Source organism: Siphateles boraxobius, unplaced genomic scaffold (genome assembly GCF_051911475.1).
Source record: "Siphateles boraxobius isolate OS27281-9 unplaced genomic scaffold, OSU_SipBor_1 13, whole genome shotgun sequence".
NCBI classification, from domain to species: Eukaryota; Metazoa; Chordata; class Actinopteri; order Cypriniformes; family Leuciscidae; genus Siphateles; species Siphateles boraxobius.
Genome location: NW_027508733.1, coordinates 16,074,754 through 16,092,825, shown reverse-complemented (window position 1 = coordinate 16,092,825; position 18,072 = coordinate 16,074,754). Strand labels below are relative to the sequence as shown.

Here is an 18,072-nt window from a genome sequence, read left to right as displayed (position 1 = left end):
CTGTTGTTGAACTTCTATGGTTTACCAACAGGAGGCAGCAGAGAGGCATTAAAAAAAAAAGGCTGAAAGTCTATGGCTGAAATTGAGCCAGAGAAAGATTGAGATTTCTAGTGATTATTTGCATGTCTGAGGAACTCCTGGGTTATTTTGTTTATTTGTAAATTAAACAAGTGAGTCTGAATTCGAGTTCACTCTCCCTGTTCACTGGATGTAAATGTAGCAGCCTTGCTCACTTTACACAAAGCTGAAACAACAGGAAAGTTAAAAGTGGAGAACAAAGCGAGGAAAATAATCAGTGTGAGCACATCCTCTCTTGTGGTAGATCTTCAAGTGCGGCACTGGCCACAAAGTGATAAACCTCATACTTCAGTTTCAAGCATAGCTGGGTTGTTTGAACATAAAAAACTGGACATACTTGAGTTACACTACAAACTCGAGGTAGAAAGTCAGAATAAACGATTGTAGATGCCATATACAAGTCTACCAGTCTAGTTTAGCAGAAACATGGAGTTCGTTCGTTCAAACCTTGGTCTCGCGCAGGAGGAACTGGAGGTCGCGTCCGCTGAGGATGCCGTGGTTCTTCACGTAACCCGGCAGGTGGACCGTACTAGTGCCGTGGACCGTGCCGTGCACTTCCATGTACGAATGAATGATGTCCAGGTATTTCTTTTTATCCTAAAACACAAATAAAGACATGCATTTGAAAAATATTATGGATACTGGTAGATAAAATGGAATTGGTCTTGTTGTGCACAGCTCAAACACTCTGAAGCAAGCTTTCTTTTCTGCTGATGTAAGCAAGATCGTATGGGCGTGGCTAAACATTTTAAAATACATGTTGATCATATTAATAAACACTTATTTTATTATAATTGTTTATATATATTACAAAATGACTAATATTTATTTTTATTAAATTGGTATATAATCAAAATTACAAAAAACAATAACAACAACAATAAAAATAAACTGACAATAATAAAATTAACATGTAAGAATATATAAATGAACAAATTAACATTATATATAAAATATGAAGAATAATATTACATTTTAATATTGATAATATTCAAATGTAAAAAAATAACAATAGAAATGTTTCTCTTCCGCTGATGTAACCATGTAAGCGGGGCTTAATATTTTAAAACACTTTTAATAGTAATATGGTCTCATCTCAAACGAATCTTATCGCCACCAACACCACCCCACACAGATTTTTTTTTTTTAGTTCTCAGTGTGAACTCTTTCAGTTGAGCAGAAGTGCAAAAGGAGACAGGAACAGTAAAACAGGACTCAAGGGGGAAAGAGGATAAAATGAAGCTTTTTCTTTACAAACACTCAAAGAATACAAAGAAGCCCACTTCCTGTCAGAGGGTGGAAATAGAAACACAGCCGATGGATGGGTGTGTGTGTCTGTGTGTGAGAGTGTGTGTGTGTGTGTGATGAGGTCACAGGAACAAAATGAGAGTGAAAACACAACTAACAATTGAACTAAAAAACGAACTATATATAACTATATATATATATATATATATATATATATATATATATATATATATATATATATATATACTTATAATGAATTCATTGCAAATGTAATATAAAAAAAATAAAATAATAAAATGAATAATCTGTATCTAATTTTTTTAGTCTCACAATGTTTAGCTGGATTCAGGTCCAAGTTATCAGAACACAAACTACCAAACCGAATATCAATGATCTCCTTGTTTAATGATCAATTACTTCCTTGTTTCATCGACTAAAACATGCAAATGATAGACTACAGGAGCTATGAGTAGGAAATGCAAACACTGACACAAAGAGATCAGGAACTACAAACAGTAAATGTGTGCATTGTTCGGGTGTTGAATTCATTTAGTGCAAATAAGTTTTCGTCTCAAATGTAAGGCGTTCACATACTTAAAGAGCCTCTGTGTTCGAGATCGAAAATATACGCAGATGCATTACATGTGAACTTGTACTAATAATGCGATGAATGTATTTGTGTGTGTGTGTGTGTGTGTGTGTGTGTAAAGACACAGCCAAGACTTTATTTGCATTTCAAAAGCCTATACACGTATCCTCTGATCTCTAGACGACACACACACACACACATCTATGCTCAAGTTAGTTTCCATGGAAACCAGTACTTGAGAGGCAGTGCAATAGCAGGGGTCTTTCTCTCTTTCTCTCGCTGGGTGAAGGACGGCATCAGCAAAATCGCATGAGGTTAAATGCGAATGTAAACGTAAATATATCCATTCTCTTTCTGACCCTTAGAATTAAAGGTGCCATGTGTAAGAATTGAGGTAAAAATATTCAAAAAATGAGCTACACGCATCAAAAGAATGAGAAGAAATAAGGGTGATGATGTCATTAAAAAAATGACAAGTTATAGTGCTGCAGAGATATCAACCTGAATTAGCATGCTAAATTACTAGCCACGGCCCGACAGGTGTCATAATACCAGTTTCGGCCATGGGAGGCGGTATGCGGGCAACATAACCACCAGCCAAACTGAAATACACGAATAACTTACACGGCTTGTGGGCGTACTTGAACCTGATGTTTTTGATAGTTAGCTCTACCCACAGATCCAATCGGGTTTTCACCTGTCATCTACCAGAGACCGTCTCTATCTAGCTGATGATAAAATGTAACATTAGCTAATTATATTATGTTTATTAAATTGCTTTCCTGAGGTAAATCTGACATATTTGTTCTCCAGCTATGTTATTGACCTCTGCACGCTGATTAAAAAAATGATTGGTCGATATTATGTATGAGGAATGCATTTTCGTAAGTTATAGTCTACTGTATCTTTCAACAGTGTTCGTGTTTTTTTACTATTAGATAGTAGAGATGATCGGTTCACGTGCGCTAGGGATCTGTCGTGTAACATTTACAAGCGCCAAAACGGTATTTATTGTTTGAATTGCGTATTAAAATTCACAGAATCTGAGAGCTGAGATTTGTTTATATCATAACTAACCTGCTCTGTCTAGTTTGTCGGTCTCCGTGTCCTCTTTGCTTTGCGATTTTACTGTGCGTGACAAAATTGATGTGTGGCGTGACTGAGAGCGTGTGAAAAGTGTCAATTGTGTGTGTCTCACAGTGAATTTGTGAGAGTTGGCACCTCTGAATGGCGCTAGCTTGGTCAACATCAGCGAATGTTGTCTGTCAAATTAATGTAATTCAAACTAACAATAAAAATGTAATATGAACAAAACTAATATGAACATATTCACTGGTAAAGGTGAAGGGGAGTAGCTTGAAGATGTCATATTTAAAAATCACTTGACATCAACCAACCTTCCTCTGGAGTCAAAACGTCCTCTATTAGGAGTTGGCTCGGCTTCGGCTATGGCTCTAGGGTCGTTGTGAAGGTAGGGGCGGAGCATAGAGACTATGGCGTTTCTCGTTTGTTACTCTAGAGTAGACCAACTCACTCTCTGGAGGTAGACTGCCCCCATCTGGTATGGAATGTGGAGTATGAATAGATTTTTTGGCGGACATGACACAAGGCACCTTTAAAATGATGTTTTTTTTTTTTGAGACTGCACCTTTAAGAGATGTAAATGGGCATTGTTGCAATTAACTAACGTCTGTGTATCGGCAGACTTTCGTTCCATGTCCATTAGGGTAAGAAAAAAACTCGGTAATATGACTTCATTACACAATGGCAAATATGCAAAAACTTTCCCTGACCTTAAATCCAAATTCACTCTCTTATGCTCTGCTTCAACTGAAAGTAGTGGATTTAACTTAAGTGCAAATTTGTAACATCAAATGAAACATTTGCGAATAAAGCACAGTTTCCACCCCACGTGTTCAAAAGAACAATATCGTCACTTCCTGTGAAATTGGATCAAAATATCTGAAAACTTTCCCTGAAGGACATAGTAGAAATGGATTGAGAATTCATAAAAAGGTCCTTTCTGGAAGGAAGTGTGTGGGATTAGATGTCCAGAAATGTGTGCGCGTACGGAGGGATTTGTTTTTCATGTGCGCTCTGTCTCTCTCATCACATGGGCCGTTTCAGATCCAGATTGGCAGCGAAACGGTCTTAACAGCAGAACCGGCCGTGACCTTGCAGTGGGGAAACGCTGAAGTCATCGGAGTCGGATTGAAAACACTTTTTCTGGCGCGCAAAGATCGGAAAATGTGGCAAACCAATCTAGCATATAAACACAACAGAGTTTCACATGTAAACAGCCAAAAAAACACCCACCTTCCAGAAGTTGTCCACCTTGCCATAAACCAGCGACTGGTTTTGTCTCTTTATGTCGTCGATGTGTTTGACGTCACTGGCGTTCAGGTGCTGTTCAACCACGAAGCCCAGGAAGCTGTTATCTGGTGTGTGAGCTGCAGGGTAAACAGAACAACCAATCAGAGATCAATCCAATCAATATTAACTTCTTAAAGGGATAGTTCACCCAAAAATTCGGTCATCGTTTACTTGACCTCAAGTTGTTCCAAACCTGTATGAGTTTCTTTCTTCTGTTGAACACAAAAGAAGATCTTTTGAAGAATGGCCACCGTCAACTTTCTTGGTTGCCAACGTTCTTCAAAATATCTTCTTTTGTGTCAGTTCAACACATGAAACTCATAAATCCATTTTAGATAATACAGGACCAGCAGACTGTACTTTATCCCTTGCATTTTGAATATCTAGTTCAGTCATGAAACTCTAGAGGGCGCAGTCTGATAGGTCCTTGACAATCTGTAAGCAATCACATCATTATCGCATGGCACAAGCTGACTGGCCTCTGCTGATCCTGCAGCCAATGAGATTGCTTGTTCAACCCTCCACCTCCCCCAGCTCCACCTGCCTAGATCTGCTACACGATTTATGCATGTATATTTGTGCAGCCGCAGATCATATTATACATGCTCACAGCAGCGTGTCTGTGTTCTGATGCTAGACATGCTAAATCTATTCTGAGAGTTGAAATGATTGAACTATGGTTCCTTTTTAAAGCAACAACAAATAACTGTTTGCAAAAATGAGTGTGAATGTATTAAAATAGATAAACTCACACCTTAAGCCAAGTCAATTAGATCATTTGTGATTTAAACTGACATATTATAATTTTAGTGCATGATTTATAAAGAAACGGACAAAAAAACAATAATTAATTAACAAAACAAAAAGAATACGTTTTATTTTATATTAAATACTGAAGTATTATTTCATCAACACTTTACACTTGTTCCATTTTTTAACATTATTAACAACATTAGTTAACATGACAATGAATCTAATTGCTTAATGTTGAAATTAACATTAATTAAATGTTAATTTCTATTATTAAAATCAAAATGTTATTTAATGGACCTGAAATAACATGAACAATGAACAGCTGTATTTTTTATTAATTGACATTAGCAACGATAATCAAATACTGTAACAAAAGTACTGCTCACTGTTAGTTAAAGGGGTGGTTGATTGCGATTTCACTTTTTTCATTTTAAATGGTGTGTAATGTTGCTGTTGGTGCAATGTTGCTGCGCTGAAAGTTCAACGTAAGCAGAGATATCGTCTTTTAAAAATCATTTTGTAAATGTATTTTCCATGTATACTTTGCCGTAATTTTTCGATTTGATCAAGAACGCAAACCAATGCCAACGCTGTTTGTTTATAGTAGCCAGTTAGTTCGATGCTATGTTGTGTGTGTAAGACAAACGTGTACACCCAAAGAAAACGATACACTGAGTAAACTAAGTTTTGTGAATAGATAAACCAGGGCTGCCAACTCTCACGCATTGAGCGTGAGACACACGCAATTGACCCAATTCTCACGCTCTCACGCCACACCCCCGATTTCTCACGCTTAAGTGTCAACCCGGTAGGTAAAATGCCTGAAAGATGAGTTTATCTATATATCTACCTGTTGAGCCACTCGCGATCGACTAGTTATACCGCAAATTAGTTAAATATCCCGTAATCTAGAGTAAAGATATTGTGCTCCAAACCGCGCGCACGGCAGAGGTAAGACGATTTAAAAAACGGTATTACTCTGTCATTTATTCAGTTATTAAATGTTTAATCAGGAGAAAACCGTATCTCAAAAGCTATAAGCATTAGTAGCATTTTCAAATAACAGCGTATCGAAATTCTTATATATAATAATAGTAGAATAGAAAAGAATAGAATAATAATAATAATAAAATGTACGATTCAGAAACGTTTTGTAAGAGCCGTGTTTGGGGAGGTTCTGCTTGACTTTCTTCATTGCCGCTTTCTGGGTCTGATTCTGGCTCAAACTGATAACGACAGTAGGCTATTGACACTATTTACATTTGACCGGAGCACATGCAGCTTTCGCCTGTAAAGGTTATGGGCGTGAAGTTTCCGGACTACGTGCACTACGCAGTTTAGCCAATTACAACACACCGGCCCAACTAACCAATCTGAGCCCATTGCCTGTTTCTGAGGGGGTGGTTTCATAGAATCAGGAAGTCAACCGGTCGTTCAAATGACAGAGGAGAAAGCGGCTTACAATAAAGGTGAAATTTATGGAAAATAAGGCTTTTTTAAAAAAAAAAAAATACACTTAGACATGGTATATTGCACCGCATAAACACAATCATGCAAAGAAAAAAAGCAGTAAACCTTTAATAAATTAATTAAAATTAACTAATGGACTTTTTTGGAAAGTGTTAGCATTTTTTCTTTCCGAAACAAGAAATGACATGATCTAGCGTTGAACATCAGGACTGTAGTGCGTGCGGGAAGATGTTCAGATTAATTTTGTACAAGAAAGATCCATGTGGGTGTCCACGTTGCCAAGCGAGGAGTTGTTACCATGACAACGGTAGTCCAAGAGGTCGCCAGGGTAACGAGGCTTGGCAGAGAAACACCTGAATCCCTTCTGTCCAAAAAATTCTATCCTGAGATTAAGATTTCTAATTCACACACACACACAAGACTTAGAGTGAGTGTGAGTGTGAGTGTGAGCACGTGTGTGTGTGTGTGTGTGTGTGTGTGTTTGTGTGTGTGTGTGTGTGTGTGTGTGGTTATTGCCTGTGGGAGCAGCTGTAGTGTGTTGTCACGGTTACCCGTCAATTCCAATGAGAATGCAGGATGAAATTCAGAACCCAGGCGGCCCATAATGCAATTTGCACAATTTTGCAGAACCCATAAATGCCGTTTAAATAGAATCCTGTTCTCTTGCTCTCTTCATCGCTATAGTTACTGTAAATAGCGCACATACACTTGTACGAGAAAACTGACACACGTACACTCCAATGTCACCTGTCAACAGCATTCAGTTATCGCGTGAACAACAGCAGAACGTTCTTTCTGGAATACTTCACTTTCATGAAGTCATAAAGGCTTTCTCTAAACAAAAAAAAAAGGAGGAAGGTTTGTGATTTAATTGCGAAAGATGAGTCTCGAGCTTACAAACACACACACCCCCACCAACGTCCTTCCGAAGAGCTTTTCAAAACATCACGCAGCAACAACAACACGCAGAAAAGCTGAAGAGATATATCTCACGGTTTGCAGATGTCATCATGATGTTGTCAGTAATTTCCAGGAATGCGGGGAGTTTGTGTGTGAGAGAGAGTGTTTATTAAGTCTAGTAGTGGAAAAACAAAACCTCAGCAGATTACACACACACACGTAGTTATTCTCCTGTCACTGCAGCGGCGTTAAGCGCGATAGACATCTCATCCTGATGAGTTTTATACACTAATGTGCTGAGTTTGATTGTGGATTAGTTTCTTAAGGCGCTGTTCTTATATAAAAATTACAGGATATATTGAAAACATCTCAGGACAAAATAAGTGTGTTGGGTCTAGAATTGTCAAGATGAACTGTTTCTCAAGTGGTCTTGACGAGATACATTTTTTGGTTACTCATCTTAAAATGGCTGAATAATTTAACTTATATATAATTATTTAAATGTGCAAATATGTTATGTATTATAAATAGCTACACATATACATATAGGCATTAATTATAATAAAATATAAATTGATTTATAATACATATAAATATATTTATTAAACACTTATATATAAAATGTATAACATATATATATATATATATATATACACACACACACATTACGTATATGTACATATATAATATATTTAATTCAAGTTTAATTCATTATATTTATAAACTTACATAACATATCTACACATTCAATTATAAATTTACCATGTAATAGATATAAAAAGATTTATAATACATATAAATATATTTATTAAACACTTTTTATACATAAAATGTATAAAATTAATGTATAATATATATATATATATATATATATATATGAAAACACACAGTAAACACATACAAAGTTACACATCAGTTATAATTTTTCCATATGGCATTAGGCAAACTCTCTCACTGCAATTAATAATTCAACAGCATAAACAGATGATTGTGAACTACCGACTGCGACGGAAGCTCTTAATTAGGAAACTGTTGAAGGAGAAGTGTTTTAATGCACGTTGCGAAACGCAACACAGACTGATCTTCCTGCTGACTCTGAATTTAATTGTTCATATTTTATGCATAAACACATTCATATTTATATTCATATTTTCGGCTATTCCTCGCAGTATGTTTATGAAAGGTATCTGGAAACAAGCCAACAGGAAAAAAAAAACAACATATTTTCTATGTTCGCATGTGGCGGCGCCAGTGCCATGCAAACGAGAGAAAAGTTAGTGTTTCTCTCAAGCAAATGATTCAAGCGGAAGTGTGTGCGTGAAATCTCCTCTCAGTTTTACTCAGAAAACAGGAACTATCCGCCATGACAGCAAACACAGAGCAGCCACAATGACGTCATCTTTGCTAAAGAAAACCTTGAAAAGTAAAACAAAACGAATCAAATGGGAACTGAATTATGCTGTGCTGAAAGCCACTTCCTCCCTCGGTCTCGTGGCGCGCCGGCGATTGGCTCATCCGATACGTGTGTGAAGAGAACAATAGCACCTGCAGGACGGGCGGCCCGGAGGACGTTTAACAAAAGAAAACAGGGGCACGTCACTCTGGTCTGTCATACAGACAATATTTGAGGTCAACAGAAGTTTATCATCTTTCATTTGTAGTGCAATGAGATATTGCAGTGCATTGTGGGATGCGTCAAGGGGACAACCGAATAAAGAGTTTTGACTGACAAGTGTTAAGAATTAAGGTATACACACACGTGCGCATGCATCTGATGCAACCGGGTCGCAATATTTGAAGCGTACGGTTTCAGAATCGCTCGAGTTTGCTCATGCGTCTGAAACCCGGGCTGACTGACAAGACAGACGGTTACGTGTCACTCTGCTGTCAACGGTCATGTTCTCACAGTAGTTTAGGCTATAGATGCCTGTGGACTCACGGCCAGGTCAATTACACACACCTGTCAAGGGGACATCTTCTCCGAATCAACCTCCAGGAGATCAGATACACAATACCACACACAGACACACACAACACTGTCAAATATGTAGTTGGACTCTTACAGGTAATATTCAACTTGAAATGATGTTTTGCAATGTAACAGTTTTTTATGCATATAGCCCTGCATATTGTCATTACTGTAAACCAAAATCATATATTGTGATATTGTTATTAATATTAATATATCAGTTAGTACTGGCTTTAAATTTATGCTGATTGAAATAAAAATATTAAAAAATATTATTTAATTTCAGTACTTTTTAACAATTACAAAAACTGTAAAACGAGTGAATTATGGTAATGAGAATATGGTGGGAAAATGTGCTTAATTGAAATGAAAAATGTTCAAAATGCTAAAAAAATCAATTACATAATTTATTTATATGTAATTATTTTCATGTCAGTTGCGCAGAATTCCCCACAAACTGTCATTACCATAATGTAAAACAATTATATATTATTTAAATTGAAAAATGCTGGTTGCGTTATGGTAATGAGAATAGTGTTGGAAAATGTGCTTAATTGAAATGAAAAATGTCAAAATGCAAAACAAAACCGTTATATAATTTATTTATTTATATGTAATTATATTCATGCTGGTTGCACGTAATTCCCCGAATTATATATTATTTATATTGAAAAATATTTATACATCAAGCTCTACTGTCTTCAATTTATCTTTAGTTTAATTTAAAAATATATATAAAAAAAAAATTTAGTTTAAAAAAAAAAACTCAAAAGGAAAAATGATGGTTGTGTTATTGTAATGAGAACACAGTGAGAAAATAAGCTTAACTGTCATGAAACAATAATAATAATAAAAAAATACATTACCAATATTTATTTTTTGCATTTTGATTTTTTTTTCTAAGAACTACAAAAAAAGTACAAAGTAAAACTTCTTTCAAAACAAATTATGTTAATTAGAAAATTAAATAATATTGTGCAAAATGGAACAGTAGAAATAATAATAATACAATTTAAAAAAATAATAATAATCTGCATTTTGACTTTTTTCATAACAATTAAGGAAGTTTTCCCACCAAAAACAATACATTTTTATACATGTATATATTTGGTATTTTTGGTTTTAAATTGACTGAAATTATTAAATACTATAATACAATATTTTTCTTAAATTATTTTAATAATATGACAAGTTTAATTTCAGATTTGTTTGCAATTAAATCAATGTATAATCAAAATATTATAAAAGTACATTTTTCTTATCTTTTTTTTCTCATCAGGTACAGTACATCACACACACACACACACACACACACACACACACACACACACACACACACACACACACACACACACACACACACACACACACACACACACACCCCTCCATGAATGTGAAACCAATCTCTGCTCTCAAACGGCCTTAATCAGAAATAAGAGCAGTTCTGCTTGGAAAGCTGCGAGTGTTATGAGAATGTCAAAGTCTGTTGGTAAACAAAAGAGCCATTCAGAGGCCGAGACGATCGGAGACGCCACCCTAAACCCCCGGAACCCTAAAGCGGTCCAGGATAAAGTTTCCACGTCCAAAGGGTAAACTGGAAAAAGTTGAACACACACATACAAAAAGCCTCTCTCATGCACACTTACGAAACATGGTGTTGAACTGTTGGGGGTTCAGGTTCCACTTGCCCCACGGAGTTTTGTGACCTTTCGACTGGGCGTAGTGGGCGTGGTTAAACTCCGGCTCGGTCCCGAAGGAGTCCAGGACTCTCAGCATGCACCTGAAACACACACCGTCAAAGCTTGAGTGTTGGCATATAACAGCAGCGCACATGCTAGGAACTATCCATATGGCATTATGCAACTATAATAATAATTATATATTGCATTACGGTGAAACAAATCTTAATTGTCATGAAAAAAATAAATACACTATTAGTTAAAAGTTTTGGATCAGTAAGATTTTGAATGTTTTTAAAATAAATCTCTTCTGCTCACCAAAAAAACAAAAACAAAAAACATTAATATTGTGAAATATTATTACAATTTAAAACAGCTGTTTTCTATGCGAATATATAGTAAAGTGTGATTTATTCCTGTGATCAAAGCTGTATTTTCAGCATCATTACTCCAGTCTTCAGTGTCACATGATCCTTCAGAAATCATTCTAATATGATGACATAAAATATATTAAAATAGAAAACAGTTGTTTTAAATTGTCATAATATTTAACAATATTACTGTTTTTTTGTTGTTGTATTTTTAATCAAATAAATGCAGCCTTGGTGAGCAGAAGAGACTTCTTTAAAAAAATTAAAATCTTACAGATCTAAAACTTTTGTCTGGTAGTGTACATTATATTTATCTTTTGCATTTTCAGTATTTCTTTATAAGTATTATAAAAAAAAAAACTCAAAAGTAAAAAAAAAAAAAGACTTTCCCAAATCTGTCCATACACAAAGAGGATCTAAATAAAGTAAAATAAACGAATGCGGTCCGTAACCCCAGAGGAAGTTATCCGTTACCAAACGACAGTGTTCGGCAACAGCGAACAGATCATTTCTGATTTCTCGATAAGCCCTATCCAGACTGGAATAACAGCTCAGATTCACACGGGCGCGGAGAGGACGAGATCGACCACACACTGTCAGAAGGACACTGGAGATTGAGAGAAAACCAGGAGATCAGGTTTAGACTCATTTAAACGGCTTATGTGGTCAATGAAGCCCCGCCGTCTCAAACCAGTCTCGCGTTTCTCAACCGAGCCGAAGAAAACTTGATGGAAGTTCACGGCCACATACAGATGTTAAACACTAAAACACTTACTGATAGTGGACCCAGGACGGGCCCAGAGTCTTCTTGAACTGAGCCAGACCAACGATGTCTATGTAGATGAGCTCCACGATTTTATCCCCCTTCGTGGGGCAGCTGGACTTGTTGCCCATGACCTTCTTCATGATCCTGCAGAGAGACAGAGCTGAGTGAAAACGAACTGAACGGAGATGAACTGATACCGGAGCACACAGACGGAGACAGAGACTCACTCCTTAAGCTCGGCGAGAGAGGCGGAGATCCGGATGTCGTGTCCCAGCAGGTACAGCGTGGTGATGAGGTCACTCCACTGGACCAGCTCCCCCAGAGGACCCCCGCTGAACGCGTTCTCCGCGATCTTGAAACCAGACTCCTTCGTCAGGAGACCCAAGTGCACCAGGATCTAAGATAAAAAATAAAAAAAATTTTACATAAATGGTCCACATTTTTTTTAATTGAAATGTAAATAAAACAATTTGAATAAAAAAGTTTAACATAAAAAAAAATTATATAATTTTTAACAAAGTGTCATTAATAATAATGAATAATAATACTATTAAGCAAGAGTAAATATAATGATCTTAATATATATATAGAGATTTAAAAAATAAATAAAATCACTTTAAAGTGGCCAATTAATTAAATGATATGGTGATTAAGAAATCATTGATATATCCATTTTTATTAGAAAATATAAATTGTTTATTATAAAGAAATAAAATCTAATATTCCATATTACTAATAATAATTTTTTATGATAATATTTACTAATACAATTCATTATATTCAATGATTTTTTTATATTATTTTACTGCATTATTTTCATTGATATTAATCACTAAATTAACATATTAACATTGACGGTCCTAATTAAACCTGATCAAAAAGTCTGATTTGATTTATAGAGTACTGAAATATAATAGTTAACTTAAAAATAAACAAAACAATTTAAATAAACCTTAAATCATTGCATCAATAAATAATAAAAAATAAATATTACCCTAAATTCAGGGTCTCTTGAAATAAGCAACAGTAAATATAAATGTACTATAATATAATATATAAAACATATATAAACAATATTCTAATATAAAAGTACATTTAGGTATTAGTAATTATTAGTAAATATAATTAGGTAAGTAGTAATTAAATATTAATTCACAAATCAATATTTTTAGAAAATAAGTATAAGATATATTTTTAATTTTTATATGATTTTAATAACAATTTTAATAAAAGATATATTATTTTCAAAAATTTTTATATATGTGATTAATGAATAATGCAAATAAAATATGAATTAAATTGCATTTTTTTTTTAATTTCTTAATCGCACTAAATTAATTAAACGTCTGATTTCATGAAATTTAATGGTTAATATTTGACGAAAAAAAATGTTTTTTACAGTCTTAAACATGCTTATTGTGAAGAATTAAATGGAAAGAGAAGGTTGAATTCTGGGTAAAAAAAAACAGTGGGTTGCTTTATTTGGTTGAGGAGTATCAGCGGAGGATTATGGGTAACGGTGACATGCTTTTAAGCCCTGAGGTTATTTCAGGTTTTCAGAGAGTGTGTCTATCTGCAGTTGTGTGAATTATTCAATGGGAAACACAGGCTGCTTTATTAAAGGCCGCCATGTAGAGTCAATACTGAGATTCCCACGTTTCTCACCCACCTTTTTGCGCTTGTGGTTGGCGAGGTTTTGTTTGGTGGCGAGGGAGCGAACGGCACTGACCCACGGCTCCTCCATGCGTTTGATCCGCAACATCATCCAGCGAAACTCCTCGCGCCGCGACATCACGCGATACAGCTCCTCGAAACTCGTGCGGATCTCCTTCTGCACAAAAATACATAAACGAAACACTGAGGCTCTTTCTGTTTCCTCTCTCTCTCTCTAGTTATTAACTGAATCACAGCCATCACTGTATGCTGAGGTTATGTATGCACAGCTGCACAAATCACAGTTCATTCAGTTAGCTTGATAAATGAGGACATGTTTTATGGAAAGCTCATTTTAATGACAAAAGGCTAAAAGAAAACATTTTTACATTTTTTTTTGTACATTTATTTTTGATTAAATTTACTTTAAATGTTTCATTTTAAAATGTTCTAATTATTTTTATGAATGCATTCTTGGATGGAATTTTAATGCAACTACACCTAAAATAAAACCTTGAGTTTTTTAAACTTTTAACTTTTAGTTTTTAATAAAACTTTTAGTTTTTTTATTTACTTTTATTTAAAATAACATTTGATATTTTTGTTCATTTTATGGATGCATTTATGGATGTTTTAAGGTATTCTAGAAACTATTTTATCCCCAAATTTGTAATGATGACAGCCTAATCCAGCCACAACACCTAAAATAAAACCTTTAACCTATAATTTATTAAAACATATCTTTATTTAATTTCATTTTAATTTTTTGTTTGTCATATTCTAAAGACCATTTTACCCCCAACCTATAATTTTTTACCTATAATTATTTTTTATAGATGTACCTGTGGAGGTTGTCATAATCTGGAGACTATTCCTTAAACTACAGTAATTTTAAATAGTTTATATATGAAATAAAAAAAAATATATATATATATTTTGTTAATATATAAACTATTTAAAACTAGTTAATTATATATATTATATATATATATATATAATTATTATATATATATATATTTGAATTTTAAATCACTTGACTTATCACACCACCATATAAATATTTGAAATGTTTAAAATGTATACATGTATTTGTACTTTTTTGTAAAATGTAAAATGTAAATTGTTTAAAATTTGTAAAATGTGTAAATGTATTTTTATGAAATAATTTATGAAATGTTTATTTTATTTTGATGTATACATTTATGAATTTTAAAAACATATATATATATATATTTTTATGTATTGTTTTATTTTGTTTTTATTAAATAATTTTTATAATTAATTTAAACACACACACACACACACTGACCTGTGCATTTCTGTCGGCTTCATCCGCAATATTCTTGATCCTCCACAGCAGACGGGGGCACCAGTTTTCAACCTAGCACACACAAAAACAGACAATTTCAATAATGAGACATGTGGAAACAGACATCTTAATGATAGTCTATGCCCAATTTCTTTAAGTAGCCTTGCTTATTTACATATCAGTCGGCTCATTTAACTACCTGATCAATATTTAACATCAGCTGCTGAAGTGGAGACAGTGTGTTGATATGGGAATGTATGCATGTCACTATGTGTGTATAGCTCTTTCTAACGCATTTCAGATGTTAACACACATGCTGCGTCTGAAATCACGCATTGTCTGAGTGGCTACTACTGTTACATACTAATATTTTCATACATAACAGTCGCAAATAATATTAATATGAAAATGGGTAGTATGAATAAAATGTGAAGGCACTCTATCCGCCATGTTGTTACTGTCTGTCACGTGTCCTTCCGGCATCAGTTGAGTCGCTTCACATCCATTCATAAATGAAAGTGTCCATCGAGTGCACACTTCAGAATCTCGGAGGAAGTAGGTTATCCGGGGACTTTTCACCTACTTTTTTTACAAATACTATGTATTCGGACATACAGTACTACTTTAGGCGTACTGTTTTTAGTATGCTGTAGGGTAGGGAAGTATTCGATTTCAGACACAGCAACACTCTCGTTAAAATACGCGGTGTGGCTATGGGACAGTCAATTGATTCATAAAATGTCATTCGGAAGTTATGAAACATTTAAAATGAATTACAAGCTGAATTTTTAGGTTTTCATCACATTTCATGCATCATTTCTTTTGCATTTTACAGTGTATTTTGTGTGGCAAAGGGAGCAATACACATCCACTTGATACAATCCACACTCGGCTAATAACATTTAGACAATTTTAACTTGAATACAAGGTTTATTGGACATGGTACCATGGCAAAACCATTTAAATAATCTTAAAATACAATTGAACATGGTACATCAAAATGGCAACCATTTAGTGTCACTGTTTATAAATATTTTTTATTTAAAAATGTATTTATCGATGTTTTGTCATATACTGAAGACTGTTTTATCCCCTAACTATAACTTAATTTGAATGACTACATACTATCTGACCACTAGCCCTAAATGGAAACCTTGTTAAAAAGTTTATTTGATTAATTTATGACTACTTTATTAAATTAAATATTTTTTAATTTATAACTGTATTTCTGCATTTCATTATTTATTTTAATACAGAATTTTAATTTTAATTTATTTTTAAATAAAAATCAATGTGTATTTTATATGAGAGGAACGAACCTGCATTGTGTGGGTTGCGAGCCCAGATCTGTAACCATTAGGCCAACGTTCCTATCACGTCTTACCTCACTTAGATAAATGAAGAACGAACAGGTGGATCCGTCCACTCCGTAGTTGCCGTAGCAGGGGTCCGAACGCCACATGTCCTTCATCCACTGAACATGAGGAAGAAGAAAAGAAAAAGAGTTTGTTAGATCAGATAAGAACATAAACAAAGTTACGAGAGACTTTAGGGGTTTTGAAAAACTACTAAGTATGCAAAATCCCCAGTTGATCTTACAATCAGTTGTGCAGGAAGCCGTGTGTCAAGCACACAGTTTTATTTCCTGACAAGCTTTTGCAGGATATTTATAAAATTCTTAGATCGGCCTGACCTTCAGAAAAACCATTGGTTTCCTCTTCCTGTATCTAATTTCTTCTCACAGTGACACTCTCTGTAGGACAGAAAGGGACTTATTGATCGCACTGTGTGGTTCACTTCACACTTATCGATCTGGGTTTTTGAGAAGGATGGCACTGTGCGTTGTTTAAAGAGTTAGCACTTGACAAGAAAAAGTTTTCATTTGTACCTAGACAAGATATTTTACATTGTCTATGTAAAAAAAGAAGAAAATATGCAATTGTATTTGCATTAAATTTGCATATTTACGTTTGTTTTTAAAGAGTCAGCACTTGATGGATAAAAAGCTCAGATTCGTACGAAGAGAAAAACATTGTCTATCTAAAAAAAGAAGAAAATATACAATCGTATTGCGTTTAATTTGCACACACTTGTATATTTACATTTGTTTTTTTAATGAGTCAGAACTCAAACAAAACATTTCACTTTGTCTATGTAAAAAAATAGCGCTTAGTTTGCATACTTTTGTATATTTACATTTGTTTTGGTGTATAAATAGCCGAATATATATATTTTTAATCACAGAAAGTTGATTGAACGAGTTTAACATATGGTTTTACCAAATTATTTGCAAAAGTGATGGATTTCAACCTTCAAACTAAACCTTTAAATGCAAAAACCTTTAAACTGTTTTTAGACCTTCTAAGCTTCCAAACTAAAGTCAAATAACTTGGTTAGGCCATTCTCACAGTTACTGCAGTCACATTTTTGTTTTAATTCTGCATGATTTTAAGAGGATTTCCATATCGCAGGAATTTCCATGAGTTCTAAGACCTGTGATTATTGCGACAGAGGCCGAGCTCAGGTCTGATCTGACTGAAAAGGCCAACATGATTGGCCGACAAGGTTCGGGTTGCTCTGCTTGATGTTAAATCCCACAAAATTGGCCCCGTCTGGCTGCTACATCAACGTGCTGTAAAAAACCCAGAGGGACTCGTTCTGAGTATCAGGTGAGGTCACTAAGAGAAATGCAATTCCAAGAAGGAAAAAGCATTATCATGGTAAAAGTCAGCTCTGAATTCTTTAAGGGATTTTAAAGAGATTAAATAATGTAATCATACAAATAAAGATCTTTTTTTTAGTTTTTAAAATGTTTTTTTGTTCTATTACATTTTCATACATTTTCATACAGGCATTTCATATGTCATATTATATTACATATACTGCCCATATTATGCTTTTTCAAATATGACCT

At 34.4% G+C, this 18,072-nt stretch overlaps 1 protein-coding gene across 1 annotated transcript in view; it reads right to left on the bottom strand.

The window, feature by feature from the left end:
* mgat5 (alpha-1,6-mannosylglycoprotein 6-beta-N-acetylglucosaminyltransferase) overlaps nucleotides 1-18,072 on the bottom strand; it is a 67,836-nt gene that overhangs the window by 9,426 nt on the left and 40,338 nt on the right. The window contains exons 5-12 of the mRNA XM_077226129.1: nucleotides 16,543-16,632; nucleotides 15,159-15,230; nucleotides 13,866-14,027; nucleotides 12,424-12,593; nucleotides 12,206-12,340; nucleotides 11,027-11,160; nucleotides 4,232-4,365; nucleotides 526-675 (exon numbers count right to left, since the gene is read on the bottom strand). Coding sequence (XP_077082244.1) covers nucleotides 526-675; nucleotides 4,232-4,365; nucleotides 11,027-11,160; nucleotides 12,206-12,340; nucleotides 12,424-12,593; nucleotides 13,866-14,027; nucleotides 15,159-15,230; nucleotides 16,543-16,632 — 1,047 coding nt within the window. The remainder of the gene's footprint in view (nucleotides 1-525; nucleotides 676-4,231; nucleotides 4,366-11,026; nucleotides 11,161-12,205; nucleotides 12,341-12,423; nucleotides 12,594-13,865; nucleotides 14,028-15,158; nucleotides 15,231-16,542; nucleotides 16,633-18,072) is intronic.